Below are 21,278 nucleotides of genomic sequence, written 5' to 3'. Positions count from 1 at the left end.
AAGAACATATTTAGTTCAATTTTATCGTTGAGTCCGATTGGACCCTGGGCATTAGTTGCCAGAATAATCTTTGCCTCTTCCTGCAACAGTTTTTTATTAATGGAGGGTGAGGTGCAGGGGCCGCATCAGAAGGGGATTGGGATTCATTTTGTTTGGCACTGGTCTGAGGTCTTATTTCTCTAGGGATGGCAATGTTAGCCATGTGATGTATTTACTCCCTTGTCTATGCTCAGTACCGGCTTGTGATGGATATAGGTTGCACATAGCACTTTAGATACTTGATTAAAGCTATTTGAAATCCTATTATTTATTTAATTATCATAGCCTTTTTTGTCCCTTTTCTTTATTGCTGGTATATTTCAAAATGATATAGATTTTTATGATCCCCTGCACCATGTCTTTTAAGTGTCTTATGTGTATATGTTGTTTTTATGGGATAGGTTTGGGATTCATATACTAATAAAGGATTGATATTTTGTTAAATTAATTTTGGTATGTGGTTGGTATTTATTTAGGGTTTTTCTTTGGTTTTAGTTTTTTATTAATGTCTGCGTGGCCAGCAGGACGGAGTCGTTTTAGTCCCAAGAATTTTAAACATTTATAATCACCTGCATGCTCTTCCCTTACGTGTTGTATTAGCCGCGGTGATCCTTTCCCGGTCCTTATAGATCTTATGTGTTCACTGAATCTTTTGTTTACGGGACGAATGGTTTTCCCAATGTAGAAGGCCCCACATTTACATATGACAGCGTATACTACGTGAGATGTCTTACAACAGATCATTTCCCTGACTATGTAATTCATGCCCCCGATATTGACATTTTTCCCAGGAAGGAAATATCCACACCAAGTGCAATTACCGCATTTAAAGTTTCCTTGTGGTGAGGTTCTTTCCAGCCAATTAGGTATTTTTCTCTCTTTGAACTCACTTCTTATTAAGGCATCTTTCAGGTTGCCGCATCGTCTGAACGAGACCACGGGTTTATCCTGCAGTACACTTGCCAGGATTGGATCCGCTCTAATTAAATCCCAGTTTTTGTAGATAGCCTTACGTATAGTATCAGCCATCGCACTATACTTAAATGAAAAGGCAAATAGATTTTTGTTTTTGTTAGTTCCAGTTTTCTTCTTTTGTTTGTGCAACAGTTCTTTCCTATTCTGGTTATACGCCCTCCTATATGCAGAGAAAAATACCTAATTGGCTGGAAAGAACCTCACCACAAGGAAACTTTAAATGCGGTAATTGCACTTGGTGTGGATATTTCCTTCCTGGGAAAAATGTCAATATCGGGGGCATGAATTACATAGTCAGGGAAATGATCTGTTGTAAGACATCTCACGTAGTATACGCTGTCATATGTAAATGTGGGGCCTTCTACATTGGGAAAACCATTCGTCCCGTAAACAAAAGATTCAGTGAACACATAAGATCTATAAGGACCGGGAAAGGATCACCGCGGCTAATACAACACGTAAGGGAAGAGCATGCAGGTGATTATAAATGTTTAAAATTCTTGGGACTAAAACGACTCCGTCCTGCTGGCCACGCAGACATTAATAAAAAACTGTTGCAGAAAGAGGCAAAGATTATTCTGGCAACTAATGCCCAGGGTCCAATCGGACTCAACGATAAAATTGAACTAAATATGTTCTTATAAATGTACAAAAAGCCCATAGCGACAAGGGTCCCGCATTATCATAAAAGAATGGATTTATGTCTGATTGCTATTGTTTTTAAATTTTAAACTTTAACACTTATATTTTCGAGACGTCTAGGCTGGAGTGCGCATGCCCGGAGTAAGGTTAAAACCTTAGGTCATTTGAACCCAGCCAGCATCCGTAGAAGCACGGCGTGACGTGCGAAACAGCTGTCATGGACTAGTAATCAGCTGTAGCTTGGCGTCCCGATCCACTGCAGCATAAAGGAATACATGTTTTTTAAGGAAGATTAAATAAAGATTTTTTTCATTTTAACGGTGAGTGCCCTCAAGTTATTCTCTTTATTGATGATATGAAATAAACAGTCATCATAACTAATTCCATGAAATATTCACTGTAATCATATGTGCAATGGATCTCTCTGAAAGGGTCTATAGTCATAGTGTCACTGCATGGCACACACCATGGATCGGAGCCTCACTGTTGGTGTTTGTCTGCTGGAATATATGATAAGGTTCCGAAATTACTGTGAAATTCTTTCCATTACTTACTGTTGGAAAGTGACGTGATGTGGTATAACCGTAACGCAACCTGACCATGTGGGTTCACTTAAAGAGGATAGCTGCTGTAATCGTCTATCTTTGGCATTCCTATAGAGAGTGATTGGAACAATGGACAGGGATGTGTGCAGCCACTCCATTCTTGTCTTGGAATAAACCCTTTAAAGGTGTTGCCCATATAAATAACTATACATTTAAAAAAAATGTATTGTTTAAGATTTTTTTTCCCCTGTTCTTTTCTTCTAATCTACCCCCTTCTCTGCAGGCCCCATATAGTATTAGCCTCCCCTCCCCTTCAGCCCCCATATACTATGCATAACCCCTCGGAAGCCACTATTTAGTAACAAGTAACAGGAGTATCTCAGGCAATGCGGGTGTGGCTAAACAAACCCAGAAGGAAATAGAGCAGTATTCAGACAGGGTTTAGGACACTGCACAAACATACAAAAAAAACACTGAATATCAGCATCATCTTGGCCGCACAGCAAGAACCGAGAGGCACACGGAGTTCAGCACAGATACATTCATGACACCTGCTTTACCATTCACTAGCAATGGATAGTAATTGGTTGTGAGGACATTTCCTATGAATCCAGAAACAAGCAGAAAGCATTGGGCAGCAGGGACTGGCACTGTGCCATAAGGAAGTCTACAAAGGGTTGGCAGCGGGAGTACCAGTGTTATTATTTTGTCCCCACCATGAGCACACTTAAAGTGACTGTACCACCAGGCCCAGGCTGAAGCACTGGAGACGGGCCGACCCACCCTTAGTGGGAGGAAACCCTAGCACCTCTATGATAGGTTTCCATTGATTCTAATGGAGTCACATCATGGAGGGGCTGAAGTTTCTTCCCACTAAGGGTGGGTCGGCCCGCCTCCAGTGCTTCAGCCTGGGCCTGGTGGTACAGTCACTTTAAAGGGGTTATCCAGGATTGGAAAAACAGAGCTGATTTCTTCATAAAACAGCACCAACCCTCTCCTCAGGTTGTTTGTGGTATTGCATCTCAGTCCTATTGAAGTAAATGGAGCCAAGTTGTAATACCACACACAACCTGAAGGCAGGGGTGGTGCTGTTTTTGTGACCAGGACCTTACACACTCCATAACTTATAAAGGGGCCCATCAAGATTCTGCCAAGGTTTGATGGCAAGAATAGAATAGATGTTAGTAAAGAAAACTCCTGGAGGAAGCAAGTGAAGAAATGTATCAGTGGCGTCTCAGATATCGGTTTCCCCAGATTGTCCACCAGCTCCAGTACAAGTCACACTCCTGTAACAGAACACAATAATGGTTATCAGGCTAATTATACGCTGTGTGAGTCCCTGTCAGCTACCTGCAGCGCCCCAGGCAGCTTTATTTACTGAGATGGCGGAGCGTGAAGATTCAGTTCTACAGGTGACAATGCAAGGATTTCAAAACATTCTAAATATGTGATGAAAGAGTCCTCATGTGTTTAACCCTGTCAGCCGGCGACTGCTCCTGACCGTGACCACACCACCTACTAAATGTGTTTCAGTTTGTAGCCTTCTATAGTAGATATAACTTTATAATGATATAATTGGTTCTGTTTAAACGGTATTCCACTCAAACATAACTTTTGATATGTTGCTGCCCATGGTAAGACTAACATTTCATTCCATACTTGTTATTATCTATTCAGACTCCTTCCCCCAGTTCTAAGCTGCTGATTGTTTGCTGAAGACACAAAAATCTGTGTATGAGTCTTTCTCTCTGTCTCCCCCTCCCTTCTGAGACGGCTGATGTAAACAAGTCCCTGGCTGAAAACAAACGCTAGGCATTCAACTCCTGGAGAAGTTGGATTCTGCCCTAGGGTGTCCTGGAAAAAATGGATACAGCCTATGGCCGAACCTGGAGACTTTTATGACGTTCGCTCATCACTAGTTAAAGGGGTTATCCAGGATGAAAAAACACACAGCTACTTTGTTGCAAAAAAAACGCCACCCCTGTCCTCAGGTTTTGTGTGGTATTAAAATTCAGCTTCATTTACTAAAATGGATCTGAGCTTTAAAACCCACACCCAAACTGAGGACAAGAGTGGTGCTGTTTCTGGAAGAAAGTGTGCATGTTTTTCTAAGCCCGGATAACCATTTTAATGTCTGGTGCCATAAATGTGCAACATAATGATGACTGCCATCGAGATCAGAAAAGGAAAGACTGATATTACTCGTCTCTTTTGTGTTCACTTCTGGGCTTGGATAAAAATGTGATTCCAAGGTGAGAGAAAACTGAACAGGTTTCTACATGTCAGTGTCCTATCCAGAGGATCTGATGGCAAATGGGTTGATCTTTTGTTTGTGTCCATTTTGCTTTAGGCCTAAAATTATAAGATGTTACAACGTATTGTAATGTGTACATATCTGTTATCTATCTATCTATCTCCTATCTATCTATCTATCTATCTATCTATCTATCTATCTATCTATCTTTATCCTATCTATCTATCTATCTATCTATCTTTATCCTATCTTTATCCTATCTATCTATCTCCTATCTATCTATCTATCTATCTATCTCTCTCCTATCTATCTATCTATCTATCTATCTATCTATCTATCTCTTATCGATCTATCTATCTATCGTTCTCTCTCTAGCAATCTTCTATCTATCTATCTATCTATCTTATGTCTATTTATCTATCTCCTATCTATCTATCTCCTATCTATCTATCTATCTATCTATCGATCTATCTATCTATCTATCTCCTATCTATCTATCTATCTATCTATCTCCTATCTATCTATCTATCTCCTATCTATCTATCTATCTCCTATCTATCTATCTATCTCCTATCTATCTATCTATCTATCTGTCTATCTATCTATCTATCATCTATCTCCTATCTATCTATCTATCTATCTCCTATCTATCTATCTATCTATCTATCTATCTATCTATCTATCTATCTATCTCCTATCTATCTATCTATCTATCTATCTATCTATCTGTCTATCTATTATCTAATATTTATCTCCTATCTATCTATCTATCTATCTGTCTATTTATCTATCTATCTATTTATCTATCTATCTATCTATCTATCTGTCTATTTATCTATCTATCTTCTATCTATCTGTCTATTTATCTATCTATCTCTTATCGATCTATCTATCTATCGTTCTCTCTCTAGCAATCTTCTATCTATCTATCGTCTGTCTATTTATCTATCTATCTCTTATCGATCTATCTATCTATCGTTCTCTCTCTAGCAATCTTCTATCTATCTATCGTCTATCTATCTATCTATCTCCTATCTATCTATCTATCTTCTATCTATCGCCTATCTATCTATCTATCTATCTATCTATCTATCTATCTATCGCCTATCTATCTATCTATCTATCTCCTATCTATCATCTATCTGCTATCTATCTATCTATCTATCTATCTATTTATCTATCTATCTGTCTATTTATCTATCTTCTATCTATCTGTCTATCTATCTATCTGTCTGTCTATCTATCTATCTGTCTGTCTATCTATCTATCTATCTATCGATCTATCTGTCTATTTATCTATCTATCTTTATCCTATCTATCTATCTATCTGTCTGTCTATCTATCTATCTATCTGTCTATTTATCTATCTATCTTTATCCTATCTATCTATCTATCTATCTGTCTGTCTATTTATCTATCTATCTTTATCCTATCTATCTATCTATCTGTCTATTTATCTATCTATCTTTATCCTATCTATCTGTCTGTCTGTCTGTCTATCTATCTATCTATCTATCTATCTGTCTATCTATCTATCTCCTATCTATCTATCTATCTATCTATCTATCATCTATCTCCTATCTATCTATCTATCTGTCTATTTATCTATCTGTCTATTTATCTATCTATCTATCTTCTATCTATCTATCTGTCTGTCTATTTATCTAGCCAAAGGATTCCAACAGCACTGTCCAAATGATTTCAACGTGCAGATTTATTCCAGATGGAATAAATGGAATAAATCTGCACGTTGAAACCACTTGGAGAGTGCTGTTGGAATATATGTCTGATCAGTGGTCGGGATCCTCCAACTGGCACCCGCTATCTGACTGAAGCTCTAGGCTGTGCTGCTTACATTCCTATTGACTATCTATCATCTATCATTTATTATCTATCTATTCATCTATCAGCTACTGCGAACGACCAAACAAGGTCTTATTAGATGCGAACAATTTGCGAACGATCAACGATAAAAATAGGTCCAAATTCTATTAAACGACCAACGACTTCTCATTGGTCATTTAATCGTTGTCTGCTATTACACTAAATGATTATAGTTCAAATCTGAACGATTTAACGATTTTTATAACGATAATCGTTTCGTGTAATACCACCCTTACCAAAGGCGATGTAAGAGCAATTTTCTATTTTAGGGGAAATAACAACACTACCCCCCTACCATCCGTTTTACAGGTGACCTGATTAACCCTTTATTGCTTTGGGCACTGATAACCCTTTGATCAGTGTTGATAAGACTGTGTATATACACAAGCCCTCAGTACACGTGACATCCCGCGCCTTTCCCTCTGGTCTGCAGGGGTTTGTCTCTGACACCTATTTACACCTATTCATTAGGTAATGGCCCTTGTTAGTGCGTCTTTCATGCGGTGTGAAGGAGCCCTGTACAGCCCCAGGAGGTCCAGACACACACGCTGCCCGCCACAGCTCAGCGCGCCTATTTATATGCACCAGCCGGTCTCCCAGGCAACCAGGCGGCGCTCGCGACTCTGAGCCGCGGGAGAAGCTGACAACTGCTTTCCCTCTTCAGCGGTTCTTTCGCCGGGAAAAGTTCTCACGGTGACGTCACGTCCAGAGGTTTCCCCTTCCGACCAATCAGCGGCCGGCACAGCTGGATATAAAAGCCGCGGCATGTCGCCTGGGAGCACAGAGGAGCGGTGCCGGACACGTGTGCACAGCGCGCAGACATGGTGACCTGTAGTCCCAGACAGAGAGAAGAGCAGCTGATGGCTGACGAGCCGCGGTGTCCTAACAAGAGGAAGAGGGAAGAAGTCACCCCGCAAGAGCCGGGAGATGGCAGCGCCGGGAAGAGAGCCCGATACCATAGGAAGCAGTGCCTGGAGATGAAGAGCTGCGACTCCGGGGTGTGTGACCTGTACGAGACCCCCAGCCCCAGCCCGACCTCCGCAAGCCGCACGCCTGCAACCGCTGCGTCTGAACTGTGCCCTAAGATACCGGACCGGCTGGGCCTGCAGAACTTCAGAGACTATGGGGAGGAATGCTACGGCTTCAAGAAGGGGCTGGAGACGAAGTATCTGCCTGCTCACTGCATGGACAACCAGCCCCAGGTACACCCCTTCTCCCTACCTGAGTGACAACCAATATGGCTGCCAGTACACAGCTGTCACCCAGCTTTCCTGGGGCCTGAGTGGTCATCATTCAGATCTGTATACAGTGATCTCCTATCATGTGAGCAGGGCATGCTGGGAGTTGTAGTTTTTGCAACAGCTACAGGTGCACAAGATTATTAAAACCATCTTCAAGGTCTCTGCTTACTGTCAGTGAATGGATTCCCTCCCAGGACAAACCTTATACCTGTCATAGCAAGGTGAATACAATGTGTAAACAATGTAATAAACGCATCAGTCCAGTGTATACTTTTAGGCAGTGTTCACATTTTCCTGTTACTTTCAGGGTATATAATGGTGAGCTGTGATACAAGGAGGCCACCATATAGCATAGTGCTGTGTGTACCCCAAAAGATGACAATGTAATGTGAACATGGACCCATACAGTACAGTTCACATAAGTTAATTCCCTTCACTGAAAGCAAGCAGAGATCCTGCTAGTAGTAAGATTCTGAAACACAAAGTGTATCTTATAGTTTCTAAATTAAAACTATTCTGTTTTTAAAGGGGATTTCAAGGGATGTTGATGGGGTTTTTTTTCTTAAAGAGAGGTCACTAATGTCAGCTTGGTGGGCGTCCGATTTCAGGCACCCCTATTGAAGCTTTGTTTACCAGACACAGCGCCATACACTATGCAGTGGCTGAGCCTGGTATTGCAGTTCAGTTCAAATGAATGGTGATGAATTATATTAAAAGGCAGAATATATACGGTTGTGCCTGGTAAACATAGAAGAAGCTGCGACCCCTGCCGCTGGGAGTTGGGCCCTCACCAAACCACTAGTGATAGAATAGGACATCAATCTTAAAGGGGTATTCCAAGATAAATTAAATTATTCCCTATTCCCTATCAGATTGTGGGGTGTCTGACTGCTGGGACCCCTGCAATCTCGAGAATTGCACCCTGAATGGAACATTAACTCGTAAATGTGCATTGCAATTCCATTCATTGTTCATGGAGCTGCGGGAGTATAATACATGACTATCTTTGATAGCTCCATAGGCAATGAATGGAGGGACATTGTACAAGTGCAAGTTTCCCCTCTACCAAAACAAAAACGCCCCCCTTGTTTTCAAGATTGTGGGGTCCCAGTCGTCAGACCCAATGATCTGATACTATCTTGTTAGTATAACTTTGAATACTCTTTTAAACTAATTTAGCCTAATTTACGCAACACTAGGAGGCCCCTATTAGTATAAGAACATGGCTATGTACTACCATGTGTATACGTTATCATACATGGCTAAGGTGTAACCACCGTCTTTGTTTCCGCAGCTGAGGCCGGAGTCTCGGTGTAAGCTGATCAGCTGGCTGATCCCGGTGCACAGACACTTCAACCTGGGCTTTGAGTCCTTGTGTCTTACAGTCAGCATCCTGGACAGGTTCCTTTCCTGCACGCCTGTGGCCATCGACTGCTTCCAGTTGGTGGGTGTTACGTCTCTGCTCATCGCATGCAAACAGGTATGTGCCAGCCATGCTACAGACACTTCTTGTGTGCCATACATATCAGCATCTATGCCTTCTCTCATGGATGCGCCCCCCCAAAAATAATGATCATATTGAAAACTTTATTCAACACAAGCTAGTCCATGGCCTATCCACTAGTGCAGCTGCATTGAAGTGAATGGGAGCTGCTCTGCGGTTACACTGCCTCCATACATCCTGCCAATCTACTGTCCTATAATAGACCATCAATAGTTTTAATCTCTTTAAAGATGGAAATGGTCTCACTGTATATAAGTTGCCTAGGCCAGGGGTAGGGAGCCTTGGCTCTCCAGCTGTTGCAAAACTACAACTCTAATCATGCCCGGACAGCCAAAGCTTTAGTTTTGGCTGTCCGGGCATGATGGAAGTTGTAGTTTTGCAACAGCTGGAGAACCAAGGTTCCCTACCCCTGGCCTAGGGCATGAAGACAATTTAAAAGGGTTATTGCCATTACAGTAATGACATCACTAGGATATGTCATCACTTTATGATCAGTGGAGGTCTGCCCTCAGAGCCTCAGTGATCATGAGAAGGAAGAGGACATGGCTCTGGTGTAATGCTGCATCGCCTTCCTCTGCCCATTTAAGTGAATGAGGCCAGGAGCACTGCATCGCCTCCATTCTCACTTATTATAACCCCTCCCCATCATAAACCAATGATATCCTAGTGATGCCTCATCACTTTATGAGATGGGAAAACCTTGTTAGTCCCACATCATCACAAAGAAAAGAAATATCCAGTGTAGTGGATAAAATACAACAAAAGTTAACATAAAAGTATACATGTCTTGAGATACTGCAGAGCAAATCCCTACATTAGGTAGAGTTATGTGTGGGGATTTGCTCTATAGCACAGGTGTCAAACTCATGGGCGTCCAGCTGTTGCAAAACAATTCTCATCATGCCTGGACAGCTTTAGCTTTGGCATGATGAGAATTGCAGTTTTGCAACAGCTAGAGGGCCACAAGTTTGACACCCCTGCTCTACAGTATCTGTTTTGTATACTTCTATACCAGAGATAGGAAACCTTGGCTCTCCAGCTGTTGCAGAACTACAACTCCCATCATGCCCAGACAGCCAAAGCTTTAGCCTTGGCTGTCCAGGCATGATGGAAGTTGTAGTTTTGCAACAGCTGGAGAGCCATGGTTCCCTATCTCTGTTTTATACTGTTGCATCTGAACATATTCCTCTTACTAATCAATGATTTCTGCCCTTCAGGTTGAGACGCGACCCCCCAGAGTGAAGCAGCTGCTGGCCTTGTGCTGCAACAACTTCTCCCGTGAGCAGCTATGTAACCTGGAGTGCATCATCCTCCTCAAGCTGCGGTTCCAGCTGGCAGCTCCAACCATCAACTTCTTCCTGCAGCATTTCTCTCTCTGGCAGCTGACGGATGGAGAACCCTCCGAGCTGGACCTCGGTCAGGCCTCCAAATCACTCACCCTGGCAAAGGGCATAGCAGAACTCAGCCTGGCAGACTATGCCTTCAATGCTTATCCACCATCCTTAATGGCTTTCTGTTGCTTGGCGATTGCAAAGCGCATTTTAGGCCAGGACAGCGTTACCAGCGCGCAGGACTGTGGATATCCCAACCGCGAACTTCAAGAGTGTATAACCAAGATTGACTTGCTTGTATCTCTGAATAAAGATTCCTTGCAGCGGCTCCTGCCCGCTGACATGCTCAAGGTGGCTATGGATATGGAGAATTAACTTACGTTTACGTTCAGTGAACGACCAACCAGCTAACCCGTAACACACACAATGCAACATGGCTGCTAAAAGTCGACTAATTTATTTCTTTACTAGTCAATGAAGTACCTTGTTCTAATGAAGGATATAATCCCTCTCCTTCTCCTCTAACAGTATTGCGTTCTAGGCAAACACTTGAATATTTTTTTATTTATGGTGCAATAAATTTCTCTGTTGTGTAGAAATCATAAAGACACTTGTATGTAAAGTGTAAATTGTACTGTTGTTTTTTTTTTAACATTGCTACTAATGTAGCGCTTATTTTGCACTAGTATTTATGTACTCACAACGTATCTGTATATAGTGTTATAGATGAACTGTTTATATTAAACAATGATGTAATAAAATGAAATGGCAATTGTCAAAGCTAAATAAAATAATGAAGAAAAAAATGTTTGGTGTTTTGTGTATGGGCAGAGATATTAAGGGGGGTTGTCTGTAAAGAGCATCTATTACACACAGCCTATTGATTTCACTGGAAACCCCTATTAAAGGGGTTATCCAGGATTAGAAAAAAGACAGCGCCACCCCTGTTTTCAGGTTGTGTGTGGTATTACAGTTCAGCTCCATTCACGTCAATGGAACTGAGCTGCAAACCCAAACTGAGGACAAAAGTGGCGCTTGAAGCAGTGGAGGTAGGCCAGCCCACCCCCAGAGGTAAGAACCCCCCGCCCCTCTATGATGTGGCCCGCCTCCAGTGCTTCACCCTAACCAGCGTCCATGGCCGCGGTTCAAAAAAGGACAGGGGCACCAGCTTCCCCGTGCCGATGCCGTTCTATCCAAGGGCAAAATTGTAGGGTGCTTTATGCCCTGGTTCTACCTCAGTAATTGTTATGGCTGCGGTGCACACACTAGTAACAAAGAGCCTTTCCTAGTGTATTGTATATTCCAATGCCCAGCCAAAATGTGTTAAAATCCAAAAATCACAGGGGAGGAAGCTCTGTATGTGCCACAGACCCATAGTGAGTGAGCGGTGACCAGGGCATGAGCAGCCCTGCAGTTCCCGACACAGACATTGGTGACAGCAGAGAGACCCATGTTGCCTCTAACTTCTGCCAGACAGCATCTGCAGCATATTATATGGGAATAGATACAGTTTTTATTAGTGCAGTAGATTGGGAGTTTTAGTTCTGCAGCAGATGGAAACCCAAAGGTTGGAGACCACTGCACTATTTTATGCTGTACACAATGTAGCTCTGGCAGAGCACTATAACAGGTGTACTACACTCACTCTTCACTGGTAATGGTTCCTTCACCACTAGAAGTATCATCACTGCTTTCAACAACTCTCCTAAGTGGTTAGCTACCTCTATTATGTCTCTCTTCCCCATTAAGTCTGCCATCATTGGAAGCTGCATTGGGTTTGTCAGGCCTTGTCGTCTGTAGTAGTACTGCCAATAGTGCTGTGCAAACTTTTAGAACTGTTCTTCAAATCTGCCCACTTGGCATTTGACTCCTGGCAGCTGCAGAAGGTGGATGCTGCCAGGAAAACATGGATACAGCCTATAAATCCTAGGACGGATCCAACTTCTCCAGCTACCAGGAGTCAAATGCTGAGCGTTCAGGTTCAGAGAACAGTTCGGCAAGTTTGCTCAACACTAAGGGCTCATTCACACGATCCGTGACTTAATGCAGAGGAGAATCGCGCCACAGATCGCCTATCCGGAGCCCTCCTCCGCCGCCCAGCACAGATCCCCGCACCCCCCATCTGTAGAGATGACAGGAGAGCATGATGTGCGCTCCTATCATCGCATCTACTACTCATCTATTCCCCAATGCAGACTGGCTACAAGCGTTCACCAGAAGTGGCCTGAACTGCAAGACTTAGGGGCCTATTCCACGGAGCGATTATCGATTATCATGTCATCGGCTGATTGTTTATTTAGGCCCGAAGTCATCGGTCACCCATTGCGCATCGCCTCGTGGAATAGCGGGTGCGGCGGGCGACCGACGATTCGCGAAGCACCATACATTACCTAGCAGGCCTTCTCCTCCGCTCTGTCTTCCTCCCTGGGTCCCGCGGCACAGCATTAGCTTCTGTGCAGCCTGACTGAGCTGTCAGACCGCTCAGCCAATCACTGTCCGGGACCGCCGCGGCCAGTGATGGCTAAGCGGTCTGACAGCTCAGTCAGGCCGCTCAGGAGTTGATGCTGCGGCGGGGGACCCGGGGAGGAAGACGGAGCGGAGGAGAAGCCCTGCTAGGTAATGTATGCTGCAAGGGCTGCAAGGACATCGGTAACGATGTCCCTGCAGCCCTCGCTAAACGATCATCGGGCTGTGGAATAGGCCCAGTAAACGAGCGGCGATCTAGCAGCTTGTTTACACTGTTGATCGCCCGTGGAATAGGGCCCTTAGGCAGTTCCCGACATAAACATTGGTGGCAGCAGAGGGTCAGGAGGATGTCACCCCTTACTGCTCTTAATGGAAGTTGGTACATAAAGAGAAAAGTATACTGTTATTTTAATGAATAAATTAAACGAAGTATAGATTTTTTAAAATTTTAATGAAAAATGTTAAAAAGTAATATAACTTTATTAAACTGTATTTTTGCCAGTAGCAGCCGATCACATCTCACGGGGCCAAATCGCATTGTACAGCTAATAGAAGTAAACGCAATTGTGTTGCACAAGTTGCAGCAACTGAAACCAGATCCATCCCACTCCCCCTCTAAGTATAACCCACTCCTCACTGACTATTAGATTGCTGGTGCACAGTCCCAGCAGACACATAGGTCACTATAGGAATAGTCAGGGCCGTTTTAATACATTGGTGGGCCCAGTGCACAGCCCTCAAGAGTGGGCCCCCCCTTTCCCTTTTGGCACATTGTATAATGTACTGAATTTGCCCCCACACTGTATCAAGAGCCCCAATACATACAGTAGTTACCTTATAACACTATTTCCACCATACAGTGATTACATATTACATAAAAACTGCACTAAACAAAACAGAAAGATATTACCAATGATACCATTACATAATACCGCCACATCATGACCCCTAACACTACAATCCTATAACAGAGTGCAGTTACATCCAGTGACTCACCGGGGGCGTCTTCTCCGATCAGAGTCTGTCACCTTTTCTTTTTCTCTCCATCCAGCCTGGGCCACCTTGAAGTCTTCTCCTGGCTGTGAATCTTCTCTCCAGAATCTGCCAGACAAATATTTAAGGCTCCAACACATACAGTAGTTAGGTCCCTTGTACCCCTATACAGTAGTTACACCCCTCTGTACCCCTACATAGTTACACCCCTCTGTGCCTCCATAGTTTTAAGGTGTCCCTGTAGTATATAGACCCTCATGTGCTCCTCCAGTTATATACAGCCCTCCTGTGCGCTTCCCCATTAGTATATAGCCCCCCTGTGCACTCTCCCCAGTAGTATATAGCCCCCCTGTGCTCTCCCACAATAGTATATAGCCCCCCTGTGCTCTCCCACAATAGTATATAGCCCCCTGTGCTCTCCCACAATAGTATATAGCCCCCCTGTGCTCTCCCCCCAATAGTATATAGCCCCCCTGTGCTCTCCCCAATAGTATATAGCCCCCCTGTGCTCTCCCCAATATATAGCCCCCCTGTGCTCTCCCCCATAGTATATAGACCCCTGTGCTTCCAAATAGTATATAGCCCCCCTGTGCGCTCTCCCATTAGTATATAGCTCCCCGTGCTCTCCCACAATAGTATATAGCCCCCCTGTGCTCTCCCACAATAGTATATAGCCCCCCCTGTGCTCTCCCCCCAATATTATATAGCCCCCCTGTGCTCTCCCCCCAATAGTATATAGCCCCCTGTGCTCCCCCATAGTATATAGCCCCCTCTGCTCCCCCATAGTATATAGCCCCCTGTGCTCCCCCATAGTATATAGCCCCCTGTGCTCCCCCATAGTATATAGCCCCCTGTACTCCCCCATAGTGTATAGCCCCCTGTGCTCCCACATAGTATATAGCCCCCTGTGCTCCCCCATAGTATATAGCCCCCTGTGCTCCCCCATAGTATATAGCCCCCTGTGCTCCCCCATAGTATATAGCCCCCTGTGCTCCCCCATAGTATATAGCCCCCTGTGCTCACCCATAGTATATAGCTCCCCCATAGTATATAGCCCCCTGTGCTCCCCAGTAGAATATAGCCCCCTGTGCTCCCCCATAGTATATAGCTCCCCTGTGCTCCCCCATAGTATATAGCTCCCCTGTGCTCCCCCATAGTATATAGCCCCCTGTGCTCCCCAGTAGAATATAGCCCCCTGTGCTCCCCCATAGTATATAGCTCCCCTGTGCTCCCCAGTAGTATAAGGCTCCCCTGTGCTCCCCCATAGTATATAGCCCCCTGTGCTCCCCATAGTATATAGCTCCCCCATAGTATATAGCCCCCTGTGCTCCCCAGTAGAATATAGCCCCCTGTGCTCCCCCATAGTATATAGCTCCCCTGTGCTCCCCCATAGTATATAGCTCCCCTGTGCTCCCCCATAGTATATAGCCCCCTGTGCTCCCCAGTAGAATATAGCTCCCTGTGCTCCCCCATAGTATATAGCTCCCCTGTGCTCCCCAGTAGTATAAGGCTCCCCTGTGCTCCCCCATAGTATATAGCTCCCCTGTGCTCCCCCATAGTATATAGCCCCCTGTGCTCCCCCATAGTATATAGCTCCCCTGTGCTCCCCCATAGTATATAGCCCCCTGTGCTCCCCCATAGTATATAGCCCCCTGTGCTCCCCAGTAGAATATAGCCCCCTGTGCTCCCCCATAGTATATAGCTCCCCTGTGCTCCCCAGTAGTATAAGGCTCCCCTGTGCTCCTCCATAGTATATAGCTCCCCTGTGCTCCCCCATAGTATATAGCCCCCTGTGCTCCCCCATAGTATATAGCCCCCTGTGCTGCCCCATAGTATATAGCCCCCTGTGCTCCCCCATAGTATATAGCTCCCCTGTGCTCCCCCATAGTATATAGCCCCCTGTGCTGCCCCATAGTATATAGCCCCCTGTGCTCCCCCATAGTATATAGCTCCCCTGTGCTCCCCCATAGTATATAGCTCCCCTGTGCTCCCCCATAGTATATAGCCCCCTGTGCTCCCCCATAGTATATAGCCCCCTGTGCTCCCCAATAGTATATAGCTCCCCCTCCCATATAACATTGAAAAAAAAAAAACACTGTTACTCACCTAGGTCCACGCGTTCCTCTTCTCTTGCCTCTTGTGGCCGCACTTCCTGTGGTCACAAGAGGCTGCACTCCCCTTACCCTCGCGCCGACGCTCCAGTGACGTCGGGCGCTAGAGGGAGAGTGCGGCCTCTTGTGACCGCAGGAAGTGCGGCCACAAGAGTGACTGACAGGGAGGGAGCCAATGGCTCTCTCTCTGTCAGTAACGCTGCCGCTGAAGCGCTGAAGCGCCGCAGCAGCGGCAGCAGCGGCGGACGGGGGGGCCTGCAGGGGGCGCCATGGAGGGGTAAGTAGATTACCCATCCATGGCGCTCCCCCCTGACAGGCTGGTGGCCGGAGCCCTGTGTGACCGCACTGGTCGCACATAGCAACGGCCGGCCTGCTGGGGGGGGCCCCTTTAACCAGTGGGCCCGGTGCACGTGCACCATGTGCCCTCTGGTTAAAGCGGCCCTGGGAATAGTCCATATATATATATATATATATATATATATATATACAGTAAACATATATATATATATATATATATATATATATATATATATATATATATATATATATATATATATAGAGTATATAGTCCTTTTCACCTTTATATAGGTAACTCAGGAATATGACCGGCAGGTAAAGGGTTACCAGTCCCCGGCCCCCGCATAGACCCTCATGTACCGGCTCCTGGTGCCGCCGCAGTCACAGACGTTGGTTTCTGTGTATAATAATGACACACAGGACAGATGGCAACGGGGGCGGCGAGGGCACCGGCGGCGCCAATGTATGGAGGTAAGAGCGCAAGGTGCGAGCAGGAGCGCGGTGTCCCCGGGGAAGGGGCAAGAGCGCCCCTAGTGGCCGGACGAAGCGCGCCATCTATCGCGCTCACTGACCAACTGACTGCAGCACAGACCCCCCCCCACCCCTCCCATATTACAGTCTCCAGCACAGACCCCCCCCCCACCCCCATCCCTCCCATATTACAGTCTCCAGCACAGACCCCCCAGCCCTCCCATATTACAGTCTCCAGCACAGACCCCCCCAGCCCTCCCATATTACAGTCTCCAGCACAGACCCCCCCCCCATCCCTCCCATATTACAGTCTCCAGCGCACAGACCCCCACCTCTATTACTGACCAACTGTCTGCAGCACATACTGCATAGATATTTTGTATTTCCTTGCAGAGAATGGCTGCAGGGTATTGGAGATGGACAAGAGATAATACAGAGCATGAGGATCAGCACACATAGCATGTGCCAAGGGTTGCAGAATGTGGAATAGTCAAGAACATAATGTATCTATATCTACATGTATGTAATGCACAAGGATATGTATAGTCACAGGGCAGGGATAATGCACACAGTGAGCAGGGGTACTCAATAACTTTTAGTGAAGGTCCACTTACCGGGGTCTATTGTCAGGTGAAGGTCCGAGCTGAACATCATTAGTAAACGTGTTGCGACATCTTGTGGCGAAACTTTATCACCACTACATCACCACTTACAAGAAGGTACAGGCTTTTGTGAGGGGTGTAACCAATGGCAACACCTGTGGTGGGACACCACAACAGTAGTGGGAGAATATGCTTAGTAATGTTATAGCATAGAGAGAGATTAATCCCCCAGGTCTGATAAAGACCACAGGATGGTCACAATGTCGCTGCTCTATGTGCACGAAATGCAATAAATTGGTGTTTGGACTACTACTTTGGATGCTGCAGGACTTTGTGTATACTGTATACGCATATTGTCCACATTGGGGATTGTGGCAGCTCCGGACTTTATCCCTCATCACTACCTCGGGCCATTTGGGTAAAATATTAAAATTCTTTGAATCACTTCATTCAACCAGTAATGTCACACATTGTCGGACTGGGGTATCTGGGGCCCACCAGAGGAAATGATCCTGGGGCCCACCAATGAAGAACCAGTAAGAAACAACATATCAGTCAGTGTTTGTGCAGGTTCTAAAGCTGGGGGCCCACCGGAGGATTCTCCGGTCCTCTGGTGGGTCAGTCCGGCACTGATGTCACAGGGCATAGTACAGTGGTATCCCAGAAGTAGGATAATGTGCCCAGTACACTTGGGACACCTGTACACTTGGTGGTACTTGCTGTAGCTGCTGTCTATGTCCCTTGATTTTATCAGTAACATTGATGTATCAGTGGACCCAGCAGTCAGACCCCTGGTGATCTGATACTTATCTCCATCCTATGGACTGGTGATATAGTATTTCAACTTGGAATCTCCCTTTAGGCTATGTACACACATCATAAAATAACGGCCGTTTTTTTTTTACATGTTTCTGCAGCCAATACTGCCATATTGACTCCAGGAACATTATTTTATTTCTATTTGGATTGCTGTCAGCTTTGGGGGTGCCTGAAATCCAATTGGCCATAGATCTCTGTGCAACGTACGGCCAGCAGCACGGCTAATTGTGTGCACAGAAGGTTAAAGGGGTACTCCAGCGGGAAAAAAGTTCTTTTTCAAATCAACTTCTTTCAGTAAGTTATAAAGGTTTGTAATTTACTTTTATTTAAAAATCTCCTTTCTTCCAGTACTTATCAGCTGCTGTATGTCCTGCAGGAAGTGGTGTACTGTTTCCAGTCTGACACAGTGCTCTCTGCTGCCACCTCTGTCTATGTCAGGAACTGTCCAGAGCATGAGAGGTTTTCTGTGGGGATTTGCTACTGCTCTGGACAGTTCCTGACATGGACAGAGGTGGCAGCAGAGAGCGCTGTGTCAGTCTGGAAAGAATACACCACTTCCTGCAGGACACAAGTTGATTTGAAAGAAAAAGTACCCCTTTAACTGCGGCCTCTGGTCGCCGAACTGTGGCTGTAGAAAATAGACAAGTTCATTTTCTCCCACAGCCAACAACTGCCATAGTGCACACTGTGTGGGAACACTACGGCCGCTGTTACACTGACAGCTGTGTTCACTGCAGCGACGGAAAATTACGGCCGTAGTTTTTCGATTATTTTACCCTGTGTGAACATAGGGGGAGATTTATCAAACATGGTGTAAAGTGAAACTGGCTCAGTTGCCCCTAGCAACCAATCAGATTCCACCTTTCATTCCTCACAGACTCTTTGGGATATGAAAGGTGGAATCTGATTGGTTGCTAGGGGCAACTGAGCCAGCTTCACTTTACACCATGTTTGATAAATATCCCCCTATAGTCTAGGTCTTGCCTGCAATCAGTGAATCACAAGCGATAGTGACTAGCTGAGGCCATTAGTGCTTGCAGTTCACCAATAATCGCAGTCAACGCTGAAAGGTTGAAAAAAAAATTGCACAACGAGACTGGGGTCCCCATTCTCAGGATTACAGGGATCCTCAGCGGTCAAATGCCTAACAATCAGCGCGGGCAACAATTGCAATACTCAGTGTACCAAAGCATTATATCAGTGATTAAAACATGATTAAAAAAAAAAAAAACAATAAGGAGAAAAAAACATAACCACAGTCTCCAGTCTTCCAGTACTTAACCGCTGCTGTATGTCCTGCAGGAAGTGGTGTATTCTTTCCAGTCTGACACAGTGCTCTCTGCTGTCACCTCTGCCCATGTCAGGAACTGTCCACAGCAGGAGAGGTTTTCTATGGGGATTTGCTACTGCTCTGGACAGTTCTTGTCATGGACAGAGGTGGCAGCAGAGAGCACTGTGTCAGACTGGAGAGAATACAGCAGTTCCTGCAGGGCATACAGCAGCTGATAAGTACTGGAAGACTGGAGATTTTTAAATAGAAGTCAATTACAAATCTATATAACTTTCTGAAACCAGTTGATTTGAATGAAAAAGATTTTTGCAGGGCAACCCCTTTAAATTTTAGAGGCCAAGGATTGGGTGTTTTCCCCATCCTCACTTGATCTCTTTTACTTTTGCATGGGCCAATTATCGGCCACATGGGTGTCTCTAGCCACCCTCCTGGACGATAGTCGGCCTCTGTAAAGGGCTTGTACGATACACGCCTCTCAATCCTGCACCTCTAAGGTTGGTGTGCGGCTCGGAGCTGGTGCAAATTTTGTCTGGGCAGACATAAATGTAGTAAATCTATTGCATGGGGAGGGGTCAAAACAGACTTAAAGGGGTACTCCGGGCATTCATTCATCTTTGATATATTTCTGGGGTTGCAAAGAAAATAATACACAAGTCATACTCCCCTACCGCACTCCCCGGGGTCCTCCTGTCATGTCTTTAGCCCTCCGCTAAACACTGGCAGCTACTTGCGAGATGGATTAGTCTTGTCAGTGACAGCCCGCTCTGCCCATAACTGACTGATTCGGCACAATGCTGCGGGCAGTGATTGGCTGAGCAGGCTGTCATCGGAAGTCCATCTCGGAAGTAGCGGTCAGAGTGTTCAGCAGGGGATCCAAAGACATGACAGGAGGAACCCGGGGAGTGCAGTAAGTGAGTATGGGTTGTGTATTATTTTCTCTGCAACCGCAGCACTATATAAAAAAAATAAATGTCGGAGTACCCCTTTAGGCCATGTTCACACGTAGTAAGACACCGGCCGTTCCATGACCCGGCCGGGTCCGGAACGGCGTGTATCAGTGAAGATCATCCTAGCTGGTACTGCAGTACCAGACAGATGATCTTTACTGCCGCTGAATTCGAATGCGGGAGCATCTGTGTGCGTCCTTATCCGAATTCCCTGCACGCTCCATTGTGTGCACTGACAGGTTTTCTGCAGCCGCTATTCCGTGAACAGCGGCCGCAGAAAACTGACATGTCAGTTTCTTGCAGTGCCGATAGGGATCCCCGCCGGAGTGTATACCATGTGTATACACTCCGGCCGGGATTCCTTAGAAGGCAGCACTACGTGAGTTCCATAGTAATCACGGCCGATGTTACAACGGCCGTGATTATTACGAAACTTACATAGTGTGAACATAGCCTTATAGTGTGACTGTCATTTGCATTACCTTTTGACATGTCAAAGGTCACTTATTGCAACGTGTCTCACTCCTGAGACCCACTGTACCCCCCCCCCCCCCCCCCCCCCCCCGCGGCTATAGCGCAGGATCAGTAACATTTGACAGGACATGTCAAAAGTTACTGCAAATGACAGTTACACACACACATACATCTTACATCCAACATAAAAAAGTGACATTCTCCTTAGGGTTATCTCAGTATGAATGTGACTGTTAAAGGATTTTGGTCGTACTGTAGTAGTATTTTTGTAATCTGAATATACTTTCTTTAATTTTTTTCCTTTTTTTTAAGAGGTCAGTGGTGTTTTATCAAAATGACAGACAATAAGAAGTGAGGCAATGTTCACACACAGTAAACGCTAAATACGGACA

The 21,278-nt window shown here is 45.2% G+C and overlaps 1 protein-coding gene across 1 annotated transcript; it reads left to right on the top strand.

Moving 5' to 3' along the window:
* The first annotated feature begins 6,976 nt into the window (after window positions 1-6,976).
* On the top strand, window positions 6,977-11,046 carry CCNO (cyclin O). The gene is made up of 3 exons (XM_069964750.1): window positions 6,977-7,541; window positions 8,875-9,060; window positions 10,302-11,046. Exons 1-3 carry the CDS (start codon window positions 7,161-7,163, stop codon window positions 10,788-10,790), a joined length of 1,056 nt encoding a protein of 351 aa, XP_069820851.1. The 5' UTR covers window positions 6,977-7,160; the 3' UTR covers window positions 10,791-11,046.
* Window positions 11,047-21,278: the final 10,232 nt, after the last annotated feature.

Source organism: Dendropsophus ebraccatus, chromosome 3, assembly GCF_027789765.1.
Source record: "Dendropsophus ebraccatus isolate aDenEbr1 chromosome 3, aDenEbr1.pat, whole genome shotgun sequence".
Classification (NCBI taxonomy): domain Eukaryota; kingdom Metazoa; phylum Chordata; class Amphibia; order Anura; family Hylidae; genus Dendropsophus; species Dendropsophus ebraccatus.
Note: the sequence above shows the minus strand (reverse complement) of the source record. Positions and strands in the feature narration are given on the sequence as shown.